Consider the following 27,804-nt stretch of genomic DNA (forward strand, 5'->3'; position numbering starts at 1 on the left):
TCAGAGTCAGATTTGCCTTTATTGTAGAGTACAGTGAATACGAGTAACTTGTACTGGTGAGTAGCTGCACACATCGTCAGGAGAGGAAGTTATATGCAAAAGGTTGGAGAATTTCCTTGGGGATAAATAAAGTATTGTGATTCTGATTAACAATATTTAATGCAAAGGGGGGGGGGGTAGATGAGGGAAGGCAATGGATGAGGACAGGATGGACATGGTGATGGAAGTGCACCATCATTGGCCACGGTTACATGATGTTTTTTACTTCGGAATTAATTATTCAGAATTAAATAATTCAGAATTAAACTATTTTCCTTCGAGTTTAAATGTAAATAGTAATTCCGAATTGAGGTTTACATGGAAAACACGTTTGATCGGCTTTCTCCAATTCCGCTTAAGGTCTGGGGGTTGGGAAGGTTCTGATTGGATAGGGGGGCGGACCGGAAGTTACGTCTACCGGGAGAAAAACAAACTTAGCCGCTGCAACTTTGAAAAGCTCACAATTTTTATGTTTCCTGCCATCTGTTCTTTTAATTATTTCCAGGTCCTCCAAACTATTTATTAAATAAATGGTCTCTGCTCTTGAACACCGTTTACTGCGTTAGAAAACAAGCCCAGCGCGGAATATAAACGTCATGATGACAAACGGGCGACGGAACGAGCAGAAAGAAAGACTTAAAATAATTAATTTAAAGCGGAATGAGTGTTTACATGATTGCGGAATTTTCTATTCAGATTTAAAATCGGAATAAACCAGCCACTTACATTGGAATTAAGTTTAATTTGGAATGGCCATTTTCATTCGGAATTAGGTGTTTACATGGTCATTTTTATTCATTTTAAATCAGATTTAATTTTAATTCTGAATTAAAGAGTAATTAAACTTCCCATGTAAACGCACTGATTGTTCTTGATGTCCTGGGAGATGGCGACTGCACTAGGACACCAAATGGCCGATCTCCCACCTACAGGCAGACTTGTCTCCTATTGGCTGGAGGAGTACGGAAGAGTATTAGGGCCAGGCAGGAGAAAAATAAAAATAAAATTTTAGAGGAAGATTTATTTTCATTATGCACTTTGAGAAAAAAGTCGAAATGTCAAGAAAAAAGTTGAAATGTCGAGATTAATGTTGAAGCACAATTTTGAGAAAAAAGTCGAAATGTTGAGAAAAAAGTTGAAATGTTGAGAAAAAAGTTGAAATGTCGAGATTAATGTTGAAGTACAATTTCGACAAAAAAGTCGAAATGTATTTCAACTTTATTCACAAGATTTTTCGACTTTATTCACGAAATTTCGACTTTATTCACGAAATTGTATTTTAACATTAATCTTGACATTTCGACTTTTTTCTCGAAGTGCACAATAAAAAAATCTTCCCCTCTCAAATAGTTTTTCTCCTGCATGGCCCTAATACTCGTAGGAGGAGAGTAGTCTCTGCAGACTTTGGAAATTTGACATTGGAGGGAGCTAGCGCTGATAGTTCAGGAGTCAGTGAAATATGTTCCTGGTTTTGTATACGACTTGATGATGGACAGACCACCAGTCGCCAGCTGCAGATGGGATCCCCCAGCTGGCAGAGTTTGTCCGGTATGAGGGTCTGGATGATTTTGTTAAATGTGGAGCTGAAATCCACTAACAGGATCCTGGAGTAGATTCCTGGGGAGTCCAGGGGCTGGAGGTGGAAGTGGAGAATCATATTTGTTTGGGATATTGTACAAACTCATTGGCTCTGTCAGCCAACCACCGGGATCTAGGAGGTTCTGTCATGAATTAAGAGGTTACACATCACAAGGTGATCAAAGGGTTTCATCACCACAGAGATCAAGGTATTGGGGACTGAGGTATCGTGAAACACAGTGCAGTGCATGGGGACATGGAGTGGGGTCCATCCGCTTTATGGGGTTTCTGTCATCTAAAGGCTGTTTACATCTTTTTCCAAGACGGTGAGAGTCATTGTAGAGGAGGGGGGAGGGTTTGCTGGGGAAGGCTGGTGGACTGAAACAGAAAGCAGTGGGTGTTGCTCTTGGGTACAGTAGAATTTGTTTAGGCTTTTGTCCCAGTCATTAGTAGAATGTGGGGCTTGTGTTTTGTAATGTGTGCTCTCTAAACCCTTCCCAGACAGAAGCAGGGTCATTGGCCGAGGACTGTTGTTGTACAGTAACTGAACACAGCTGTTGAGCATCCATCACTGCCTTGTTAAAATTAATATTTGGCCCTTTTACCCGAATCTGTCTCCACTCTTGAAGGCCTCTCTCTTCCCCTGCCTTAGCTTTCGGAGTCTTGGTTGTACCTTGCCGAGACAGCTATCAGCACAGACGTTTATGTGCAATCTCACGACCTCTGTACCCACCAAGAACTGTTGGTAGCAGTCCTGAATACACCTCTGTCTATAAAGCGTGCCTTAAGACCTTTCATATATGCAGTGGGTTAAAAAAGTATTTAGTCAGACACCAATAGTGCAAGTTCTCCCACTTAAAGGAGCTTGAGGCTCCTTTTAAGAAATGAGACTCTCTAGCGCCACCCTTCACCACGACGGCCGTTGGGGGTACTGCAGCCAACAGTGAAGCCGGCACGGGAGAACGGGGAGAACGCACATGCAGCGCCATGTGACGTCACATCCACAGCCCAGCGCGGGAAATTCGGGACCGAATTGCAGCACATTTTGCTGCACACAGCCTGTTCAAGGCAACGGAGAGATACACTAGAGGAAACATTCTTTTGGGTTTGGAACGCTTCATCTGACATTATTACTAGAAAACTTAAAATGTATACAGATTTTTTTCATAAATCTTGCCACAATCCGGCCACAAGCTCCTTTAAAAAGATAAGAGAGACCTGTAATTTTCATCACAGGTATATCTCAACTATGAAAAACGAAATGAAAATAAGAAATCCAGAAAATCACATTGTCTGATTTTTAAAGAATGTATTTGCAAATTATAGTAGAAAATAAGTATTTGGTCAGTAAATAAGTTCATCTCAATACTTTGTTGGCAATGACAGAGGTCAAACGTTTTCTGTAAGTCTTCACAAGGTTTTCCCTCACTGTTGCTGGTATTTTGGCCCCATTACTCCATGCACATCTCTAGAGCAGTGATGTTTTGGGGCTGTCGCTGGGAAACACGGACTTTAACTCCCTCCAAAGATTTTCTATGGGGTTGAGATCTGGAGACTGGCTAGGCCACTCCAGGACCTTGAAATGTTTCTTACGAAGCCACTTCTTCGTTGCCCGGGCGATGTGTTTGGATCATTGTCATGCTGTAACACCCAGCCACGTTTCATCTTCAATGCCCTTGCTGATGGAAGGAGGTTTTCATTCAAAATCTCACCATACATGGCTCCATTCATTGTTTCCCTCACACGGATCAGTCGTCCTGGTCCCTTTGCAGAAAAACATCCCCAAAACATGATGTTTCCACCCCCGTGCTTCACAGTCGGTTTGGTGTTCTCTGGATGCAACTCAGCTTTCTTTCTCCTCCAAACACAACAAGTTGTGTTTCAACCAAAAAGTTGGGATTTTTACTCACTGTTCTTGTGATCATTTTTACCCCAGAGGGTGAGATCTCTAGTGCAGCCCCAGATCAAGGCAGATTATCAGTGATCTTGTATGCCTTCCATTTTCTAATAATTGCTCCCACAGTTGATTTCTTCACACTGCTTGCCTAGGTAACGAGTGGAGGACAGAGGAGCCTCTTAAAGAAGAAGTTACAGGTCTGTGAAAGCCAGAAATCTTGCTTGTTTGTAGGTGACCAAATACTTATTTTACAGAGGAGTTTACCAATTCATTCAGAAATTCACGAGAAAAGGAGTTTTTAATTGAGATTTTGTTCTTTGGTCAGTTTTACCACAGATGGTGGGACTTGCTCACTGACATTGATTCATTTTCTGGGTAAACTGAGCCACATGGGTATTTTTTTTATGTCATAGATGTATTCTGATTATCTAAATTTCTGGGTTATACACTTGTACTGTGAATCTACCTCATCGTCCCTCAACCTGAGGACCACGTGAGTAAAAAATAACATAAAGGTGATCCCTGTTCTCTTCTACAGAGGGAGAAAAAAGGTGGTTACTGGCCTTACTGGCTACATTGACAACAACAGTAAACTACCTATTACTGAAACTATGAGGGGAGCCCAACCTGTGGAGCTGAAAACAAACAAACCATCTTGGCAGTGATGGTAGGCTATAATGTGGCCACTTTTATTTCTATGCTATAAGCTGTCTCAGGTGGGAAAAGGCAGGACCCCACCAGTTTCATCATCTGAGCATTGAAAGACATTTAATTATTACTTGAGGAAACAATTAAACCAGAAGACAGATAACTCTGTATGTGCTGCAGTGAAGAGGTGGGGTTGCACAAAAGCGATGTGGTCACTACTGTTTCTTCAGCTTATCATTGGGGAGGTTGAAGATGGGATTTAGTTTCATCACAAAGCATCTTATTAATACTTGAGATTTTTTAAAGAAAACATATATCAACCTCACAACAATTCTAGAAACGATTGCAACAAAGAGCAGGAACATTTAATCTGTGTGTGCTTGCCAAACGTGAAGTCAGAGATCCTCCGGAGTAGTTGGGATTCCTCCTCTGAGCCCCAGTGAGACTTGCTCCGAGCTCTGTTGCAATCCATCTATTAAAAAATGTAACTAAAAACCCTAAATGCCATGATCCTCTGGGAATGAGATTATAATGAAATGTTCTAACAATTTATCAAACAGTTGAAGAGCACTCAGATAGGGATTAACCTACTTTCTTCCTCAACGGTTATGTTGTTCTGCTCTGTGTTAATATTCCTCTACTCACAAACTAATTCACAGAAAGGAATGTGTGGCAGGGTGAAGGAGCAGCCACTCAGCAGATTGGGCACAGGTGTGCCCAATCAACCTCTCCACCCTGCCTGCCTTCATAAGGAGCAGCTGCACACCAGAGAGGGGCGTCTGCAGGACTGGAGGAAGCTGCAGAAGCTGAAAGCACGTGTGTCTTGGGTGAAAGAAGTGAATAAAGAGTTCCTGCACGAAACCCTGTGTCCTCTGTCCTGTCGGTCGACCCCCGTAGCACTAGCCCTTGCTACAGAATGGTTTAAATATTTTTATATAGTTTCATCAACATAAAAGATGACATATGAAAAAAAGACTGTCTGTGCTTGAGAACATTTACTTTGTTGTTTAAACTACCAATTTAAAAACTCCATAATAACACAAACTTGACGCTTTGGGACAGGCTGAATCTAGAAAAGTCTGAAACTGAAGACCAAAGTAACAAAGGTTCCATCAGTAACACACTACGCCGCCAGGGACTCAGATCCTGCAGGGCCAGACGTGTCCTGCTTAAGCCAGTACATGTCCAGGCCCGTCTGAAGTTTGCTAGAGAGCATTTGGATGATGCAGAAGAGGATTGGGAGAATGTTATATGGTCAGATGAAACCAAAATAGAACTTTTTGGTAGAAACACAACTTTTCGTGTTTGGAAGAGAAAGAAAGCTGAGTTGCATCCAAAGAACACCAAACCTACAGTGAAGCAAGGGGGTGGAAACATCATGTTTTGGGGATGTTTTTCTGCAAAGGAACCAGGACGACTGATCCCTGTAGGGAAAGAATGAATGGGGCCAATTCTTTAAGGTACTGATCAGTTGTGTTCATGAAAAGTAAATCACCTTAGTCCAATAGATTAGAGCAGAAGAAATGTTGCTTGTACTTTTGCGACAGAAGCAATCTATTTGAAGAAAAAAAAGCCCAGCTTTCAGTTCAGAAACCAGATTTTCCACACATAGTTTAAATGTCAGGTTACTTAAAGGAGCTTGAGGCCGGATTGTGGCAAGATTTATGAAAAAAATCTGTATACATTTTAAGTTTTCTAGTAATAATGTCAGATGAAGCGTTCCAAACCCAAAAGAATGAGTCCTCTAGTGTATCTCTCCGTTGCCTTGAACAGGCTGTGTGCTGCAAAATGTGCTGCAATTCGGTCCCGAATTTCCCGTGCTGGGCTGCGGATGTGACGTCACATGACGCTGCATGTGCGTTCTCCCCGTTCTCCCGTGCCGGCTTCACTGTTGGCTGCAGTACCCCCGACGGCCGTCGTGGTGAAGGGTGGCGCTAGAGAGTCTCATTTCTTAAAAGGAGCCTCAAGCTAATTTAAAAAGATACTTAAATGAACTGACCCTCTCTATTTAGGATCCTTGAGTGGTAGTCAACCTCACGTCTGATGTTACATCTTTGCTATTGGTAAACAGCAAGAACAGCACAAGAAACTCCAAGAACAATGGACGAAAATGATGGCTATGAGATACTTATAATAAATATTTTTTTTTTAAATGGAAGAGGAGGAGGGAAGAAGGAAATAGGAGAAGAGTGGAGGTGATGTGAACCTCCTTAAAGTTATTCTATGCAGTCTTCCTAGAGCTAACAAGATTTGAAAGTGGCGCTTCCTCTAAGCCCCCCCCCCCCCCCCCCCCCCCCCACCCCCCCCGCGCCCCACCCACGAGCGCTCCGTCCAAAGCCTCGCCCCCACAAACACGAACGCGCATAGGATTATTAAACATTTTGGACAGCACATTTACAGCAAAACTACCCCATGTCTCATTCACCTGTAAGCGAGGCCGGTTTTAGGGGGGCTGTGCCCACCCAAACGTGCCCACACGGCGTCTCCATCCCGGAGAGCGTCGATGAACGGCACGGCAGCGCGCTGTGGTGCTGCAGGCTCTAAAGCCGCAGCTACGCCGTACCCTACGGCGTAGCTGCGGCAACAAGCCTGCACGGCACCGCAGCGCGCTGCCGTGCCGTTCACCGGCGCTCTCCGCTCTCCCGCTCTCGCCTATATCCCCACGGACCCGATACAGCTTCCGAGCCGGAGCGGCTGCGGCTGTTCACGTGTCCCCGCGGGCTGCTGCTGCTGCTGCTGCAGGAGCTACTGGGCAGAGAGGAGCAGCCTCTGCAGCAGCAGCAGCAGCAGCAGCCTAATGGCTCCCGCTCCCCGGTCACACACAGCGGAGACCGAGCTGCTCTGGAAATAACTACATAATATATATAATATACTGGGGTCCGTGGCAGAAGGGAGGGAGGGAGGGGGTTACACTGGGACACTGAGCCCAGGAAGACCCGTGGAAGTGAACACGTCGGGCTGCTGGAAGCGAGTGCGCGCATGGGACAGGGCGGGGGGGACGTGGTTTAAAATGAAGGCATCTGATTGGTTCTTTCCCTTCCTGGACCTGGACCAATCCGTATCATTCGGACCGAATGGGGGGGGCTTAGAGGTGCCATTTTTCAAGGATAATACCTTTAACCAGATTGGAAGTTGGTTCTATAGTAATGGTGCCTGATAGCAGAACGAATCTACATTTGCTTTGCGAAGGCCTTATTATATACTATTAGTAATAATAATAATAATAATACATTTTATTTATATAGCGCTTTTCTGGGCACTCAAAGACGCTTTACATTAAAACAAAACACATAATACAAATTACAATTACACAGGACAGTACAAAAGGACACAACATGAGACAGGACATTAATCACACATTAAAAGCAGTTCTGTAAAGGTGAGTTTTGAGATGGGATTTGAATGCTGGGAGGTCTGTACAGTCACGGATGTTTTTGGGGAGGGAGTTCCAGAGGGTGGGTGCAGCGATGGAGAAGGCCCTGTCGCCCCAGGTCCGGTGCTTGGTACTGACAGGAAGGGACAGGAGATTGGCGTCAGAGGAGCGGAGGCTGCGGGAGGGAGTGTAGCGGTGGAGCAGGTCGGTGAGGTAGCAGGGGGCCTGGTTGTGGAGGCTTTGTGGGTGAGGAGAAGGATTTTGAAGTGGATCCGTTGAGGGATGGGGAGCCAGTGGAGCTTCTGGAGGACTGGGGTGATGTGGTCTCTGGAGCGGGTGTGGGTGAGCAGGCGGGCGGCAGAGTTTTGAATATATTGGAGTTTATTGAGGACCTTGGAAGTTGAACCGTAGAGGATGCTATTGCAGTAGTCGAGTCTTGAGGTGATGAAGGCGTGGATCAAGGTTTCAGCGGTAGAGAAGGAGAGTGATGGACGGAGACGGGCAATATTTTTCAGGTGGAAGAAAGCAGTTCTTGTGATGTGGTTGACGTGGTGTTGGAAGGAGAGGTTACTGTCCAGGATAACTCCGAGGTTGCGGATGTGAGTGGAGGGAGACAGAATGGAGTTGTCCATGGTGAGGGTGAAGTTGTGAGCGGTTTTGGTGAGGGATTTTGGGCCGATGATGAGCATGTCCGATTTGTTGTAGTTGAGTTGGAGGAAGTTCGAGTGCATCCATGACTTGATTTCGGCGAGGCAGTTGGTCAGGGTAGAGTGGGTTGCAGAGGTGAGGGATTTGGTGGAGATGTACAGTTGGACGTCGTCGGCGTAGCAGTGGAAGTGGAGGCGGTGGCGGCGGATGATGTTGCCAAGGGGGAGCATGTAGAGGATGAAGAGTAGAGGACCAAGCACCGAACCCTGGGGGACGCCTTGTGACAGAGGGGCAGTGGAGGAGGAGCAGTTGTTGATGCTGATGAATTGATGTCTGTTGGTGAGATAGGATTTTAACCAGGAGAGGGCGGATCCGGTGATGTAGAGAGATGATTCCAGGCGGGAGAGGAGGATGGTGTGGCTGATGGTGTCGAAGGCTGCTGTGAGGTCCAGGAGAAGGAGAATGCTGAGGTTGCCGGAGTCGGAGGAGAGAAGGAGGTCATTGGTGACTTTGATGAGGGCTGTTTCTGTGCTGTGACGTGAGCGGAAACCAGATTGAAATGTTTCAAACAGATCATTGGAGGTGAGGTGGGTCTTGAGCTGAGTGGCGACGGCGCGTTCCAGAATTTTTGACAGGAAAGGGAGGTTGGAAATGGGCCGGAAGTTGTTCATGGTGTCAGGGTTGAGTCCAGGTTTTTTGAGGATGGGGGTGACAGCTGCCAGTTTGAGGGTGTCCGGGACTGATCCAGAGCTGAAGGAGGAGTTGACGATGTTGATGATGAGTGGGGAAATGGCTGGGAGACAGTTTTTTATAAATGTGGATGGGATGGGGTCCAGAGCACAGGAAGAGGTTTTCATGCCCATCATGACAGTGGAAAGAGACGCTGAAGACATGGGAGAGAAGTGAGACAGGGGCTGAGTGGTGGAGGGGGGGTAAACAGGTGGGGAGGTGGAGGGGGTGGAGGAGGTGGTCAGGTTACTGTAGATGGTCTGGATTTTGGATTGAAAAAATGAGAGGAAGTCGTTGCACTTAGAGACTGTGAAGGAGTTGGAGATGTTGTCACTGGGTTTGAGAAGTTTGTTGATTGTGGAGAAGAGAGCCTTTGGGTTGGAGGAGTCGGAATGGATGATGTTGGAGAAGTAGGTGGAGCGAGCTGAGTTGAGGGCATCCTTGTATTGGTGGAGATGATCAGTGTAGGCGAGTTGGTGAACAGTTAATCCAGATTTCTTGCAGAGTCGCTCGAGTTGACGTTTACGGGATTTCAGTTTGCGGAGTTCAGGGGTGTACCAGGGTGCTGAGCGTGCGAAAGAGACTGTTTTGGTTTTGATGGGAGCCAGTTGATCAAGACAGGAGGAGAGTGTATGATTGTAGTAATCCACGAGGTCCGAGGGGTTGTCGGGTGACGGGGGAGGGGAGGCGGACATCTGAGTGGCGAGAGAGGCTGAGAGGGCAGAGGGGGAGATGGATCTGATGTTGCGGAAGGATATTTTGCGTGCTTCTTTGGGAGTGGGGATGGGGATGTTGATGTCCATGATGATTGCCAGGTGATCAGACACGTGGAGGTTGAGGCTGGAGAGCTGATTTATTGTGAGGCCAGTGGAGCAGACGAGATCGAGGGTGGGGCCGCGGGCGTGAGTGGGGAAGTCGACGTGTTGAGTGAAGTTGAGGCAGTGTAGCAGGTCCAGGAATTCAGCAGCAGGTTTACAGTTAGGATCGTTGATGTGGAAGTTGAAATCACCCAGGAGGAGAACAGAGGGAGAGATGGAGCAGAGCTGGGTCAGAAAATCCGAGAGATCCGAGAAAAAGGAGGGGTTTGGTTTGGGGGGGCGATAAATGACGGCGGTGACAAGAGGAGTGGGGCCAGGTAGTTTGAAGGCAGTGTGTTCGAATGAAGGAATGACAGGAATGGGGATGGATGTTGCTTTAATGTCCTTTCTGTATATTGCTGCAACACCGCCCCCCCGCCCCTCAGCACGAGCTTGTTCCATGTAGGTGAAGTTGGGGGGAGTGGCCTGATTTAGTGAGAAATAGTCCAGGGGTTTGTGCCAGGTTTCTGTTAAACAGAGGAAATCCAGATTATTGTCCGTTATAAATTCATTCAGCAGCAGGCTTTTGTTGTTGAGTGAGCGGGTGTTGAACAGAGCCAGTTTCAGGTGGTGTTGCTTGGTGATTGGCTGAGAGGACTGAGGAAGTGGACGGAGATTGGACAGATTCTGTTTGTTGTGATGACGTAACGAAGTTGCAGGACGGCAGGAGGACCAGAAGGAAGGAATGGAGTTTGGCGACGTGAAGTTGTAGGAAAACATGCGTCCTGAGCGGCTGTGTGGAGGATGGTTTTGCCAGAGTGGACCAGGTGTCGGGCGCGGGTGGTGGGCCGCGGCGGAGTGGAGCGGCGGCATGGTCCCGGTGGAGCGCGGTAGCTGGAAGCTAACGAGAGCTGAGTCAATCAGAGCTCCAAATGTCGCAGCGTCTTCACCTCCCCCCAGACTTTCCATCTTTCCATTCACGATAAGAGTCTAAAGACTTACAAAAGTACCAATTCCTTTCCATTTTACACACTTTTTGTTTCAACATGCGGATATCTGAATTATACCAGGGAGTTAAGCTTCTACGGTTGGAAACCCTTTTTCTCACAGGATCAACTGTATCTAAAGCTGAGTACAGCAAATCAGCAGTGTTACTAGCAAGGAAATCAACATCTGCAGAGGTAGAACCCAGCTAACTGGCCTCGACTGCTTCACTATTTTACACTGTCGTAAGATGAGCAATGGCCTCCCTAAATTTAGCAATAGCTTCATCGGACAAACATCTGCTAACAATAATAATAATAATACCTCCTATTTTGCGCTTGAACGTCAACAATGTTAAATTCAAACTTTTGGCCGCCGATGTTGCATCTTTTGCAGAAAACACTGAATAGGGAGTTCATTGCATTAGAATACTATTAATTAGAACTGCCACTGACATTAATAAACATTTAAATCAAGACACTGAAATGTGAAATTTTATTTTTTTTTAAACAGTGTTTTTCTGCTTAAAAACAACAGGAAAACAACACAAGTGACTTGCTTTCATCAAGGTTTCAATGAAATGTGAACATTTGATCCCTTCTTGCAGCTCCTTCAAGCTGGAGGTTTAGGGGGCTTCTTCAGCCCACAATTCTGTGGGAAAAGATTGTTTTAACAATCGTTATCTGGCCTAAGTGTCCTGAACTTTTAAAATTGTACATAGAATGCAATATAATTTAAAACTTAACATTTAAATGTTTACTTTTGTGTGTGATTTTAAAAGCAGACTTGTGTTTCCTGCGTCTTCTAATCCTCTTTGTGTTTTCCCCTTTTTTCATGCTTGATTAAATGACATGGGGTACCGGGAAACTTAATCACATGAAAATACAAATGCACAGTTGCCAAGGTGCAGTGGGTGGGTCAACAGACTCACTTGGTCCGTCTTACACAAGGACTTTTGGTTTGCTGGCTCCGAAAATTAGTTGAACTCCCTTGACCCCCACGCTAACTTTACAGAAGAAATAAACAGATCAACAGCCCGGTTCAAAAACTGGTTTTGGTCAGCTCCTCCGACCGGGCCTTCAGGTTGTCCTGCGCAGTGTTGCCAACTTAGTGACTTTGTCGCTAGATCTAGCGGCTTTTCAGACCCCTATAGCGACTTTTTTTCAAAAAAGCGACTAGCGACAAATCTAGCGACTTTTTCTGGTGTTATTGGAGACTTATCTGGTGTTGACTCTGGCGTGAACCACGTATTGTTCTGCAGTTACTGTCCTCAACGTGAGCCCCTCCCCCGTCCCAAAGCACTTACAGGCGGTCAGTCTCACAGTAGCCTCGCGCAGCAGTCCCAGCTGCAGGCAGAGCAGAAAGGAGACCCTCACCACTCCGCGTCCAGACTGCAAATGAAATGCGCTTGCGCAAAGCCGCCGCTGGCTTGCAGAGCAGGATGTAAATGTAAACGTTTCTTCGCTGTCACACAAATAAAGGTAAAGGAGGAGGGTTGGTTGTAGAGCTAGCAATTTCCACTACATAACAATCTTTTGATTAAATTTGCTTTTATAACATTTAACAAGACAAAACTGATGTGTGTAATGTGGATCTAGACAAAGCATTAAAATCATTAAATGTTGTTAATGTTGAAATTATTTTTGTACATTTGTAGTTCTAAACATATTTAGGGTGTTTTTTACTCACTTTTGTCTCTCCCACGACGTTATTCCTCTCTCCTACAGCGTCCATTACAGTTATATGCAAATTAGGCGATGACGTCATTTAGCGACTTCTAGCAACTTTTGGGACAGCCAGCTACTTTCCTTACTGAGGAGTTGGCAACACTGGTCCTGCGTTGGATCATGGATCACAGTTCAGAACGATCCCGCAAGCCCGTAAGGCAAGGCAAGTTTATTTGTATTGTACAATTCAACACAAGGTAATTCAAAGTGCTTTACATCAACAATAAAAGCGGCAAGACACAACAGTAAATAACAAATAAAATGAAATGAAAAGAGGTAAAATAATAAAAAGCACAAGTTATTAAAAAATAAGGGCAGTAGAGTACAGCAGGTAAGTATTTAATTTAAGAGTACGCTTCAGTAAACAGTAATGTTTTTAGGCCTGATTTAAAGGATCTACAGTTGGAGCAGACCTCAGGTCTACAGGAAGTTTGTTCCACCGGTGAGGAACAGAATAACTGAACGCTGCCTCACCTTGCTTGGTTCTGGTTCTCGGGAACCACAACAAACCAGATCCAGATGAACCTCAGGGGTCTGGGAGCTTCATAGGAACTAACAGATCAAGCATGTATTTTGGTCCAAGACCATTCAGGTCTTTGTAGACCAGCAGTAAGATTTTAAACTCTATCCTTTGACTCACTGGAGGCCAGTGTAGCGATTTCATGACCGGTGTAATGTGGTGCAGTTTCCTGGGGCCTCATTTATCAACCGTTCATAGAAAAAGTTCTAAATTCTATCGTAGGAATGAAATTTAGAATGCGTGTAAGTACAAAAAAAATCAGAATTTATCAAACGTGCGGACACCAGTCGTACGCACATCAGTGATGATAAATCCCACCTGTTCTTAACTGCCGTGCTCGTGCACGGTTACCGTCATTTGCATTCAGAATCACCTCCAATTGACCATATATGGTAGCAACAACAGGAGGTTTTTTTTCTTTTCAAACTTTATTGAACAAAATTCTGTAGGGTTTACAATAAATGGTACATGAAACGAAACAATCAATTATCTACAGATATTCAACATTTGGGGGGGGGGCGTTGAGGGCAAAAAAAAAAGATACATATAAAGCTATGGGAAGTGTATTAATAAAAAATAAGAAACAAATACATCGTTTCATATAAGCTTTTGGCAATGTCGTTTTTTTCACACATCAGTTTAAGAGACGCTAAGTACAGTTTACATTCATTTTTCAGATGTACAATGGAGGGTTTGCTGTTATTCCATTTGCATTTATGTATGTCATATTTAGCTAGTAAAATAATTATGTTGACCATGTTTGATATGTTTCTTTGAAGATTATCCATATAAATTAAGATTTGGTTGGAGTCAAAAGCTCCTGCTTAGAGGTGCAAACACCAACAGAGACATAGTTGCATCGCAGATTATTTGTGCATGTATTGAATGAAATCCTTTCATGTTCACGTAACTGAATTCATTGTGTGATGGTGCTTAGTGACGGCTGCAAAATGCCGCACACTGTGACTCTTTTAATGGGTTCTATTTGTAGTTTCACTGTTTTACCACTAGGTTTTGTGTGTACGCATGGTCGGAGTTGTGCGTATATTTACACGCGTTCCTGCGCACAGGTACATGTTGATAAATTCCATACTTTGCGTGGGAATGTTCTTACGCACACTTTACGCACATATCTGTGCATACGAATGGTTGATAAATGAGGCCCCTGGTGTTTGTAAGTAGTCAGTTAACCATGGACTGAGTAAGAGGATCATTGTGCTGCTCAACTGGAGCATCAACAGTCCTCATTTCAGCTCCAGTTGTACTTGTTTCAAATGTCATTTGGGTAGCAACATCAGAAATGAGGACGCATGGAGAGGCACGCTAGCTCCATCCATTTGATCCTTTTGGGATTAACCGGGTTTGGGCAGAGTCTGCTCCTGCCAATATGGCGCTGTTCTCTAGATGATACAAAAGAAAGAAAACTCTTCATGGGATACGTCGCAGAGGGTCGTCAGGTTCTTCTCAGTCTGCCCCGCCCGTATTTGGAACAAAGTTTAGTCACAATTTTCAATTTAACGTCTCTACATGTCACTAAAATTTACTTCTTGTTCTTTTTTTTCAGTACTTTTTAAAATTAGATTTACAATTGTAAAAATCTGTTTGATGCTATGAACCGTTTCAGTATCAGTTTAGAGAATAGACTATGGTTTTATTCTAATTCTATAATGCAGGTTATTTTGTGTACATTGTACATGTCAAGGTTGACATTCCCCCCAGCCTTCAGTTTCTGTTTTGCCCCGCCTGTGTCCCATCTGCCCTGATTGTGTCTGCACCTGTGTCTCGCCATGTCTCGTTATCCCCTCAGTATATCTTGTCTTGTCATTCCTTTGTCCCCTGTCGGACTGTACTGTTTCCACCTCCATATCTCCTCGTAGTTTTTTGATCCTGGTTTTTTGTTAATCCTGCTCTGCAGCCCTTTTTGTTGCAACTCCTGGCTCCTGTTCTCCTGCACTTGGGTCCTTAGCAAACCAAACCATGACAGTACAACTTTTAATGGAAATGAGTGTGGTTTACAATTTGTTTGCTTTATTGTTGTTTTGTCTTATTTACCAATGGTGATTGGTTAAATCAACTTATACTAGCCCATTGAACAGGATTATGACCACCATCAGATGGACATTTTTAATTTTTATACCACGTTGGCATTATTATTATTATCATTATTATTTTTAATTATTTTCGATACAAACTTAATCCTATACAGGGTCACGGGGGTTTGCTGGAGCCGATCCCAGCTCTTTACCCACAACAAGCAAACCCTGGACAGCTTGCCAGTCTGTTGCACGGTCACATATAATCAACATGCATGCTCACAAACAATATGTAATCATCAATAAACCTAACCGACATGTTCCTTGACTGTGGAAGGAAACCGGAGTACCCGGACAGAACCCACGCAAGCAGCGGATAAACCTCTAAACTCCACACAGAAAAACTCCTGCCGGGCCGGGAGTCGAAACGAGAACTTCCTTGGACCATTTCAGCACCAAGCAGTTCAGAGAAAATGTTATTGACCTGTTTTATCTGTACTTAACCTAACTATTGCATCATTTTACATTGACATGGACTATTGTCTGGCATTTTTCTCCATGAGTGGGTTATCCCACTGCTAAACCGGAGCTGAATTTGGGCAGGTGTGGGTGGCCCAGGGCCAACGTCATTAACCATTTCTCTATTTGCTTGACTTAAACCACAACCTTTTGATGTTGCCGAGGGCTTTTGCTCCCTTTGGCTGTTAAGACACCAAACTACATGTACTACCACCAGTGTAGCGTATTTTGATTCAGCATACAGAACTAGTGTTGCCACCTTTCAGAAATAGAAATAAGGGACGCCCTGATTTCAGCAGCGCAGGAGCCAAAAAAAAGCCCCAAAACTTCTAAACTGAATAAAAATGTGTTTATTTTATATGAAAAAACAAAATGCTTTGATTTAAAGTTTAAAGTGCTTTAATAACATTGCTACGTATGTCCACATCAGCCCAGATGTAGAATATAGCCTACAGGTGAAGAATATGGTGTAAAAGTAAATTTATTTCAATAATTCAACTAGAATATGGTGTAAAGGTTAATTTATTTCAATAATTCAACCAGAATATGGTGTAAAAGTAAATTTATTTCAATAATTCAACCAGAATATGGTGTAAAAGTAAATTTATTTCAATAATTCAACTAGAATATGGTGTAAAGGTTCATTTATTTCAATAATTCAACTAGAATATGGTGTAAAGGTTAATTTATTTCAATAATTCAACTAGAATATGGTGTAAAAGTTAATTTATTTCAATAATTCAACTAGAATATGGTGTAAAAGTTAATTTATTTCAATAATTCAACTAGAATATGGTGTAAAGGTTAATTTATTTCAATAATTCAACTAGAATATGGTGTAAAAGTTAATTTATTTCAATAATTCAACTAGAATATGGTGTAAAGGTTAATTTATTTCAATAATTCAACCAGAATATGGTGTAAAAGTTAATTTATTTCAATAATTCAACCAGAATATGGTGTAAAAGTACATTTATTTCAATAATTCAACTAGAATATGGTGTAAAAGTTAATTTATTTCAATAATTCAACTAGAATATGGTGTAAAAGGTTAATTTATTTCAATAATTCAACCAGAATATGGTGTAAAAGTAAATTTATTTCAATAATTCAACTAGAATATGGTGTAAAAGTTACTTATTTCAATAATTCAACTAGAATTTGGTGTAAAGGTTAATTTATTTCAATAATTCAACCAGAATATGGTGTAAAAGTTAATGAAAATACGGTACAAATCGCGTCCCATATTAGTTCTATACGGGACGCAACATTTTTTTCTCAAATAAAGGACAATTCCGTATTTTACGGGACGGGTGGCAACCCTATACAGAACTGTTATTGAGTAGCAGTGGTTGAAAAACAGATACAACTGCCACTGATGCGAACACTGATCGATACTTCCAAACCTCCGAATCTCATTGGAAAGAATCCACAAATACTGACTCATCCTCTAACAGCGCACATATGGCTTCCCATCACGCTACGGACACAGTAGCGCATTAAAGCATCGCCATGACTTTATGTTTGACAGGATGCAGTTGTTTGCAGTTGCAGATGCAGTTGTTTGATCTTAACACCTGAGCACAAGCAGGCATCACGCATGACCGGTGTCTGCTTGTTGATTCGGCCATTGCAGAAAGGACCTGTGTCTAATGGGTTGAGAGTAACGAGATGACCGGACAGAGTGTTTCAACTGGCCCACCTTGGCAGATCTGGCCTCCTCCTCCGGTATATAAGCCTGGGAGAGGGAGAGGGCGGTCACATACAGACCACCAGGCAGAGGAACTACCAGCACTTTTGTGTGGAAAGAAAAACGAAAAAGTAAGTTGGATCTTTATATGTAGCTGCCTGTTTTGTTAAGCGAGCCGCCGTTTCTTTCAGCCTCACTGCGATGCCTCTTGTTCCAGGTGACAACCATGAAAAGCATCCAGTCCTTGGTTGGCCTGCTTCTGGTCCTCGGCTTAGTCCAGATCAGCTGGCAGCTTCCTCTCCTGGAAGCTGACTACAGCTCGAGGTAAGTCAAACATTTGGATGAAGTTCACTTACAGTACCCTTTTGATCATCAGATAATTTATCTGGGGGACAGGGACATTTTCATCACTGTGGAATGTAAAGTTAAAGTAATTGGTAGACTCAGGTGCATACTCCATATCAACTCAAATCATTTTAAACTCCTTGTTCACAGGAGAAGAGTATTTCTTTGAATCCATAAATCCTAATAGGCTAATCATCATCTAACTCATTCTGAAAGCTAGCAGCCAATACTTCTGAATAGTGATAATAGCCTCCCCGAAGAGTACGAATAGAAGTGCATTGAACAACTTTCCTCAGCTAAGCTGGATGCAGCTTCTTCAGGTGATGTTTCTCAGAATCACCTCGCCCATGCATGTGTTCGTTTGTCTGGTGCACCATAAGAAAACCAGTGAAATAGAATCAAAGTTAATACAAGCTTTTATTATATCATGCACAATGTTTTCGGGCCGGAGGTACACTTTTCTCAAAACACAAAGGTAGGAGAGAAATGCACACGGTGGTCATCGATCCAGTCGTATTTTTACTAAAAAAGGGAGGTGTTTTTTGTACGTGAACCCCATCTGCCAAACATATCAGACCTTCAGCCGTATGTCCCTGTTTATTGCTTCCTACTTAAGATGTGAACCCAGATATCGGATGAGACCCATCATTGTTGAAAGACCTGTTTCTCTTCATTGTCTTCACCTAACGAAGAGTAAATATCTGAACTATTTTAACAGCCTAGTCATAAAACAGGAGTTGACCCTGCAACTAGAGAAAACAGCTGAACTATAGCTGAAGTCCTGAACAGAAAAACCACTAGTGTAGAATCTTAAAGAAAAACCTTCCAAACTCTTAAACAATTTCATAAAATCCTAACAATGGTGACCACGTTTCCTCTCCGCAGCAATCTGGCAGCAGATGACACGCTAGCTGACGAGCCAAGAGAGCCGTTGGACATGAAGAGGCACTCCGAGGGAACCTTTTCCAACGACTACAGCAAATATCTGGAGGACAGGAAGGCGCAGGACTTTGTTCGATGGCTGGTGAACAACAAGAGGAGCGGGTTGGTTCACAATGTTTCAGAAAGACATTAACGCATTTTCCGCACTATAAGGCGCACCGCATTATAAGGCGCTACAGTAGAGGCTGGGGTTACGTTCTGCATCCATTAGATCAGGGGTCGGCAACCCAAAATGTTGAAAGAGCCATATTGGACCAAAAACACAAAAAACAAATATGTCTGGAGCCGCAAAAAATGAAAAGTCTTGTATAAGCCTTAGAATGAAGACAACACGTGCTGCATGTTTCTATATTAGTTATAACTGGAGGGAGATTTTTTTTTTCATTATGCACTTCGAGAAAAAAGTCGAAATGTCGAGAAAAAAGTTGAAATGTCGGGAAAAAAGTTGAAATGTCGAGAAAAAAGTCGAAATTTGGAGAAAAAAGTCAAAAATTCGAGATTAATGTGGAAGTACAATCTTGAGAAAAAAGTCGAAATGTCGAGAAAAAAGTTGAAATGTCGAGAAAAAAAGTCGAAATGTTGAGAAAAAAGTCGAAATGTCGAGAAAAAAGTCAAAATGTCGAAATTGGGAAATGAATTACAAAAAAAAAAAAAAACTTAAGTATTTAATTGAATTGTATTTTATTTGTGTTAGTTCTTTAATATTTTAGTTCTAAATTGGAAGATTATTGTGATCTTGACATATTAGAATAAATATATTTTATTGTTTTTCGTCGCTCAAAAGACGTATATATGTCTATGGTTGCGAGACCTGTTGCGGCTCAATATTGATCCATATATAAGGCGCACCGGATTATAAGGTACGACGGAGTATTAGGGCCAAACTAAGACAAAAAAAAATGGAAATTACGAGAATAAAGTCATAATATAATGAGAATAAAGTCGTAATGTTGCGAGAATAAAGTCGTAATATTATGAGAATAAAGTCGTAAAATTACGAGAATAAAGTCGTAAAATTACGAGAATAAAGTCGTAACATTACGAGAATAAAGTCGTAATGTTGCGAGAATAAAGTCGTAATGTTGCGAGAATAAAGTCGTAAAATTACGAGAATAAAGTCGTAACATTACGAGAATAAAGTCGTAACGTTGCGAGAATAAAGTCGTAAAATTAAGAGAATAAAGTCGTAATGTTGCGAGAATAAAGTCGTAATATTATGAGAATAAAGTCGGAATATTACGAGAATAAAGTCGTAAAATTACGAGAATAAAGTCGTAACGTTGCGAGAATAAAGTCGTAAAATTAAGAGAATAAAGTCGTAAAATTAAGAGAATAAAGTCGTAACATTACGAGAATAAAGTCGTAATGTTGCGAGAATAAAGTCGTAATATTATGAGAATAAAGTCGGAATATTACGAGAATAAAGTCGTAACATTACGAGAATAAAGTCGTAATGTTGCGAGAATAAAGTCGTAATATTATGAGAATATAATTTATGAGAACTCTAACAGGAAGAGCTTCTTCTCCCTGTGTTAAAATGAGGAATATTGAGCATCTTGTGAAGTTATATTTATATATTTATAATATATTACGACTTTATTCTCGTAATATTATGACTTTATTCTCGTAATTTTACGACTTTATTCTCGTAATTTTACGACTTTATTCTCGTAATTTTACGACTTTATTCTCATTACATTATGACTTTATTCTCGTAATTTTATGACTTTATTCTCATTACATTATGACTTTATTCTCGTAATTTCCTTTTTTTGTTTTTTTGTTTGGCCCTAATACTCCGTCGTAATAAGGCGCATGGTCAGCTTTTGAAAAAATGTAAGGCTTTTAGGTGCGCCTTATAGTGCGGAGAATAATGTATTCAGTGAGTTTGATCGAAGTTTTGGCTCCGTATACTTAATGCTTCTGATTTCAGTGCTGCAGACAAGCGCCACGCAGACGGGACCTTCACCAGTGACGTGAGCTCCTACCTCAAGGACCAGGCAATCAAGGACTTTGTTGCCAAGCTCAAGTCTGGACAAGTCCGAAGAGAGTAGGCTGCCCCTCCTCCCTTCTCCTTCTCCTCCTGACCTGCAGCACCAAAACCGTGTTTCTGATTCCACCATGATGACCAAAGAGACAGTGATTTTGAACCAATCAGCTGCTTCTTGTTGCTTTTTTTCCCTCCTTTCCTATTGTTTGTGGTTGTGGTAAAAATAAATCAGCTGAACTTTTCCACCGTGTTGATTTATATATTCCTACACTGATGAAACACAAAACACACAAGACCCAAATGACCCAATCATGAATGATCGATTTATTCATGAAAACTAGATGATTTTTGTGATGCCAATGAAATATCAGAGCTCAAATGAAGGTTTCCACCCTCCTGGTCGCTGATCCTCGGTGGACACCGTTCACATTGTGTCCCTGTGCACATATTCAGATCCAAAAAGGACAGGCTGGGCGAAGCGTTCAGCAAGAGGCATGTAGATGGAAGCTTCACCAGTGATGTGAACAAGGTGTTGGACTCCATGGCAGCCAAGGAATATTTACTCTGGGTCATGACCTCGAAGCCGTCGGGTGAAAGGTAACGCTGAGTCATCACAGCCGGAGTGACAGAACCTCAGAGCCGCCTCATCGTTCAGGCCTGGCGTAATTGTGATTTTTTTTTTTTGTCTTTTGCAGCAAGAAAAGGCAAGAGGACCAATAAAGGTCTCCTCAGAGACTCCCTCTGTGCTGCACAGGACGCCGTTTTCAGGAGGAATAGGAAGCCATACTGCTTTGCGTGTTATAAATGTCACCGTGTTTAAATGTTCTACTTCACCTTGAATGTAATGCAAAGATACAAAAACTGCAACTCTTCCACAGGTTTCTGGTGCACAAAAGAAGAATTGAAATCAAGGGGATTGTTATTTTTTTTGTAATTTTCTATATTTCTACAAGAACACAGGTTTGGTCTCAGGAAGTTCTTTTGGAAAGCACGTCTTTAGTTATCATTGCATATGAATGATCTGCTCTTTAAAATGTTTTTTCATTCACCTTTCGTCTTACTTTGTTGTACAGAGATATACAGCCTTAGTGAACGTATAAAATAGTTTGAAATGTGTTTGAGGAACCAAGCTCAAGCTCAGATGTAAAATCATTGCAGTGTCAGTTACCGGTGCATCAAACGGAAAATGTATTTTAATCATTTCTGAATTAAGGTTAAAAAGAATTCAAGTGATAAAACAAAGAAAAAGCACATTTATGCTAGAAAGTTTGGATAATACTTTATCTTTTAGATGAAAAATTACCTAAACAGATAAATAAATCTACACTTGTTTATTTTTGCTCTCGCTTTGAGTCTGTAATATTTAAGTCTAATTTAGAAGTCAAACGGTTGGGAACGCATTTAAAACTTCATCAAACACTTTGAGTACAGTCCTGAGTGAAAAATACACCCTAAAACAAAAGGTTAAATTGCACTGAAATGAAAAGCTCATTGCAGTTACAGTAAGTGACGAGAGAAAAGAACGTGACCTCTTAGAAATAAGCTGCTTTTCTGCATTAATTTGCCATAAATTGTTATACAAGTCAGATTAATAAACAAATATAATGTAAATCAGTTGTTAAAAGACAATTATTAGTTCTTGTGACATTATTGAACACACCCATTAAATATTCACAGAAGAAACAGTAAGTAAACCTATAGATTAAATACCTCATCCAAAGCTAACGTGAGTCAGTGTTTGGTCACTTGGGGTCCAATTCATAAAATGAGTTTGGAGATCTGGTTTAAAACTAATTTAATTAATAAAACACACAAAAGATGAAATGTTTGTTGCTGATGTAAACCATGCCTCGCAATACATGTGAAGATATACGATCAAGATGAGTTTTGAACTAATTGGAATTTACGGATCGACTTGGCAGGCAAACCAAAGAGGAAACAATCACAAAAACTAAACAGGATGTGACCCAGAATTCCGAATTTCAGATGAGAAATATCACATAAATGAAAGTAAGCTGACCAAGTGAACTTAATTGATATGGGATTTGAAAGATGAGGTGGTGTCCAGAATGACACCCAGACTCTTAACCTGGAGAGAGTGGGGAACTGATGCATTTTCAATGGAGATGGAAAAATCATTAATTTTAGAGAGGGTGGAATTGGTGCCAATGAGGAAGAGTCCAATTGTATCACTGTTGAGCCTGAGAAAATGTTGGGAGAACCAGACTCTGATTTCCTCAAGGCAATCGGAAAGGGGAGTGGGAAATGCGGTGGGTTTAGTGGACAGGTAGAGCTGGGTGTCATCTGCATAGCAATGGAACTTGATGTTGTATTTACGGAAGAAGTGGCAAAGTGGAAGAAGGTAGATGATGAACTTGAGGGGGCCGAGGACAGAGCCTTGAGGTACACCAGAAGAGAAGGGGACAGAATGAGAACTGAATGTTTTGAGTTGAAAAAACTGAATTCAGCCAGATAAATATGGTTTAAACCAGTTAAGGGGTGTATGAGATATTCCAATGGAGGTTAGTCGGTTGAATGAACCCACAAGTAGCAGCTAAACGTTTGGGATCCCTGGAAACGGCAAATATTTGAGTTCACGAGTCAACCAAGTCAACCATGCGTACGTCACTGAACAGGCAGGTGTACATAGTAGATTAAGGGAGGAAAACAAAGAAAGCTGTTCTCTTCAAAAAGAAAAAGAAAAAGAATTAAATGGCAAGAAAAAAACATTATTGTACACTAACTTTGCGAATAAGTGCTTTTGCAGGCCACAAGCTACTCAAAATATTTTGTAGTGTAGTTTATTTAATCATGTCCTTAGTAATTGATTAAAAAAAGAATAATAAAATAGTAATTGTTTGGAAAGAATACTCATACTCATACTATACTATACTCATTTGTAGCCTTTTTAACCTTGTTTAGGTTCTATGAAGCATTTTCCAATATCTTTTCCATTCCCAGGTAGACATTCACACAGATCTTCTGTTACAAATGCACGTAATAAAGATTAGTGTGTGACCATCCAATCATGACCCAATGAGTATAACCTGAGAAAGTCTGACAAATGGTGGGACATATGGTGGGGCTGGGACTTCCCGTATCACAGCCTCCATCTTTAACACATACTTAACATGCTAAGTATTTGGAGCTGTTATCAAGCTAGGGGCACCCTTGATGCAAGGGTGAAGAGATGCTGAATAACTCTGATTCAACACCTGATTCACCTGATGGGTCATTAACAGACTTTGATGATAAACAAATGGCGGTCCATTCCTTTGGTCCGTTGGAGCAGGAAACATCTAGGCAGTGTTGCCAACTTAGCGACTTTGTCGCTAGATTTAGCGACTTTTCAGACCCCTATAGCGACTTTTTTTCCAAAAAGCAACTAGCGACAAATCTGGTTTTTCTGATGTTATTGGAGACTTATCTGGTGGGCAGAGCAGAGAGGAGACCCTCACCACTCAGACTGCAAATGAAATGCGCTTGCGCAAAGCCGCCGCTGGCTTGCAGAGCGGGATGTAAACGTAAATGTTTCTTTTTTCTTTTGGGTCACTTTGCCGGTCCCAATTCCGGATAAAGGAGGAGGGTTGGTTGTAGAGCTAGCAATTTCACCCTACATAACAATATTTTGATCAAATTTGCATTTATAACATTTAACAATACAGGACAAAACTGATGTGTGTAATGTGGATCTAGACAAAGCATTAAAATCAATAAATGTTGTTAATGCTGAAATTATTTTTGTAAATTTGTAGTTCTAAACATATTTAGGGTGTTTTTTACTCACTTTTGTCTCTCCCACGACGTTATTCCTCTCTCCTACAGCGTCCATTACAGTTAAATGCAAATTGCCAATTATGCAAATTAGGCGATGACGTCATTTAGCGACTTCTAGCGACTTTTGGGACAGCTAATAAAATTTCCTTACTGAGGAGTTGGCAACACTGCATCTAGGACCAGATATGTGAGACGCTGGTGTAGTGGTGTGACAGTGTAAACCCCTCAGTGATTTCAGGACTCCTGATAACAGGTCATGTAGTGTGACAACCCATTCTCACATCAAAATGTGAAATAGCAACGTTTGTCCACAGTACAAAACGTATTCGTTTCACAATAAGGCTTCTCAAATTGTGACATCTTCACATTTTTTTTCCTGGGGGCGTGGTCCAGTGAGAAAGTGACAATGCATTCACCTCTAGAGCAGTGTCTCCCAACCTGGGGTCCGGCCCCCCCTGGGGGGGCGCCAGAGATCTCTGGGGGGGCGCGAAACTTTGTCTGCTTTGAGAATATGCAGTTGTAAAAATTATATTTGCGCATGTTAAATAAATAAAAAATAACACACCAAGTCTGTATAAAGCCACGTAGTATTTTAAAATGACCAAAATATATTTCTAAGTTATTTAGCAGGATAAAAACTTAATAACTTATTATTATATCATTATTCAACATTTATTTATTTATTTAAAGGTTTAAATTACAGGGACAATGCACATTAATAACACATTTAAACCAATGTAAAATGTGCCGGAATTAGCCAAAAGGCTATTTTGCATCCGCTGTCCCTGGACTGGTGTAAAAATAGTCAACCTAAAAGAAAGAATTTAATCATACTACTACTCCGACAGGTTGTCAAAGGAAAAATGTTAAAAATGTTTGCGCTCATATTAAAAGAGACATTTTTCAGAAATTATTTTATGTCCTTGCAATTATTTTCTGTGCGTACTTTATACATTGGTGACACAAAATGAAGGTGAGAAAAACAAAGTCATATGTATACAGGGTAAACCAAAGAGAAATGTATAAAAAAAAATATAATTAATGTTAATTTTTTCAATTAAAGATTTGTAACGAATCACTTTACTCTTTTGCTGCTAGTACGTATGGGTTGGGGGGCCCGGCTTGTCTTAGACACAAGTAGGGGGGACTCCAAGGAAAAAAGGTTGGGAAGCACTGCTCTATAGTACGGTACTGAAGTGAAATGGAATGTTAGCTGTTAGAGGGCGACAAAAAGACAAAGTGCTGCATCATTTCAGCTGTTTCATATCTACATCTTTATTTATGGTCTCCCAGGTGCTCCCTTGTTCTCATCTTCATGAAATAAAACACTATTGCACAACAGATCTGAACTGATAGTTCTTTTAGTTTTCTTAAATTATTACAGAAAATGCCCATCTATTTCTACCAAATTTAAGGCAGAATTTCACACAGAAGTGGTCAAAATATTTGATACTGATATAATCTTTGACCAAATATTAGCTTCTCTAAGGAACTAAGAGCCATCAATTAGACAATGGGGGGAAAAAAACATCTACAAGGAAAGAATTCAACACTGATTTCATGTTAGTAATATAATAGTGCCATTTTACATGAACAAAATATACTATGTATTATACATTGTTACAACTCTTTCCCATGTATTACATTTGCCCTTCCCAGAAAGTAAAAGTATTATTGCATCTCTAGAAGTAACCATTGTAGTAGCAACTGTCCTGCAACCATCATGCAGATGTTTTTCTTTCCAAAACACAATTATCTTCAGATGCTGACACAGCGAGGGTTGTTGGAGAGGACATTTCCATGGATGACTGATAAGATGAAGAAGAGTACACAGGAAGAAACCATGGAGCCTTCTGCACAGACACCCAAAAAGGCAATCTTTAAAGTTGTTTTCTTTTTTTTTCTATTTTTTTTAAGCGGCCACATATAGCTAAAGCTACAGAAATAAGCTGTCATGCAAAAAAAAAAAAAAAAAAAAAAAAAAATGAAATTTTCAGTCACGCTGCAGCTTAAAAATAAAAAGATCGAAAGAGAGATTTGGAAAATAAAACCATTTGGTTTCTTACTTTTGGAAAAAGTCAAATGAAAAATAAAAAAAAAAATCTGATATGTCGCTTTGTAGCGTATATCCGCTAATAAACATGCAGCATGATTTTGCACCTTTTCAGTTTCACAAATGAACGTAGTTCTGTAAAAAGGTGCAATAACTCCTCTGGCTCTGCTCCGGCGTCGGCATTTTTAAACTTTTGTACTAAGCCAAGCCACCCTCCTGCTATTTACCGTCGGCTACTGACACGAGTGGCTTCAGTCAAGGTTAACACTCAACAATAAACATTTACTGAAAAGAATCACTGTTTTCCTGAACTCACCTCAACATGCTCAACGGGAGACATTCATGTGTAAAGCGACGGAGACTAGTGTTCAGATGTGACTGACACGACTACATTTAGGATCCACGTTATATAGAAAATGTATATTTATCACTTTTAAAAATTACTAAATATCATAGCCAACTCTCTTAGACAACAGTTAAATTGATTGGTATTGGCAAATATCTATCAAGTTTTTTTCTAACGCGAGTTGTGAAATTCCACAGCAGTGGAGCGTCAGCGAACGCTCCACGTGAGATCCTTCTGTGGTTCATGTGGCAGGTTTCGTAAAAGGATAACTTGCAGTTGTAGTTGGAAAAATATAAAAAACATACAAAATACAAATAAAGAGTAGTTTAAAAATCACTTGAACTGTTATTCCTTAATTGGCCCATTGATTAAACAATTAGTGTAGATGTCACATAATCCTGACTTCATACATATACATATATATATATATATATATAAATATATAAATATATATATACATATACATATATATATATATATATATATATATATATATATAAATATATATATACATATATATATATATATATGTATATACACATACTGTATACTGTACACGTATGGTCTTGTTAATACAGTTTCTAGCAGGTGTTTCTCTGTTTTTACACAACATCCACAAAGACTGACATGACAAAAAGAACACAGTGCAGCACAGTACACGGGTGGTTAAATGTGGCACGGAATAGTTTTTTTTTTTTTTTTTTTTTTTTTAGATTTTATTTTTTATTTTAAATCCACTGATCGACAGCAGCGTCTCCACCAGCATGTGTCGTCACAAACTCGTCTCCCTGTCCAGGCTCTTCTCGTGCCTTCGCCGCTTGTGTCGCTTCTCACCGCCGCTGGCACAACTGGGGGAGAAAGTTACATCAGTGCACGCCACAAAAGAAGGAAATATATAGGAAGTATAAGAAGTATATAGGAAATATATAAGGAAATATATATATACCGTATTTTCTGGACTATAAGCCTCTACTTTTTTCATAGGTTTTGAACCGTGCGGCTTATACAAAGGTGCAGCTATTCTGTGGATTTTTCTTCCACCGCTCTAACTGGAATTAGAATCAAAACTAAGACAAAATAAATGCAAAGAAGAATACGCTACTTCTTCTTTAGCAGATAGAAGTAGGTAGAAGCAGATTTCAAACAGATAAATAGATAAATAAATAGCG

General features: G+C 41.1%; 2 protein-coding genes across 4 annotated transcripts in view; one reads left to right on the forward strand and one right to left on the reverse strand.

Annotated features, from left to right (window-relative positions):
* The first annotated feature begins 17,244 nt into the window (after positions 1–17,244).
* LOC133425051 (glucagon-1-like) lies at positions 17,245–22,160 on the forward strand. The gene is made up of 6 exons (XM_061715705.1): positions 17,245–17,313; positions 17,400–17,506; positions 18,413–18,571; positions 20,403–20,519; positions 20,913–21,056; positions 21,155–22,160. Exons 2-6 carry the CDS (start codon positions 17,409–17,411, stop codon positions 21,177–21,179), a joined length of 543 nt encoding a protein of 180 aa, XP_061571689.1. The 5' UTR covers positions 17,245–17,313; positions 17,400–17,408; the 3' UTR covers positions 21,180–22,160.
* Positions 22,161–25,320: 3,160 nt separating this feature from the next.
* Positions 25,321–27,804, reverse strand: part of LOC133425050 (sodium-driven chloride bicarbonate exchanger-like) — a 52,391-nt gene continuing 49,907 nt past the window's right edge. For all 3 annotated transcript variants that reach the window (XM_061715704.1, XM_061715703.1, XM_061715702.1), the window contains one exon: positions 25,321–27,483. In XM_061715704.1, coding sequence (XP_061571688.1) covers positions 27,408–27,483 — 76 coding nt within the window. In that variant the 3' untranslated portion in view covers positions 25,321–27,407. The remainder of the gene's footprint in view (positions 27,484–27,804) is intronic.

Source organism: Cololabis saira, chromosome 24, assembly GCF_033807715.1.
Source record: "Cololabis saira isolate AMF1-May2022 chromosome 24, fColSai1.1, whole genome shotgun sequence".
Lineage (NCBI taxonomy): Eukaryota > Metazoa > Chordata > Actinopteri > Beloniformes > Belonidae > Cololabis > Cololabis saira.

Bases quoted from the DNA above. Each gene is read 5' to 3' on its own strand.
- LOC133425051 (XM_061715705.1), top strand. From the start codon at position 17,409: ATGAAAAGCATCCAGTCCTTGGTTGGCCTGCTTCTGGTCCTCGGCTTA. The intron at 18,572-20,402 runs GTTGGTTCACAA...TTCTGATTTCAG, and splicing joins GTGAACAACAAGAGGAGCGG to TGCTGCAGACAAGCGCCACG. The intron at 21,057-21,154 runs GTAACGCTGAGT...TGTCTTTTGCAG, and splicing joins TCGAAGCCGTCGGGTGAAAG to CAAGAAAAGGCAAGAGGACC.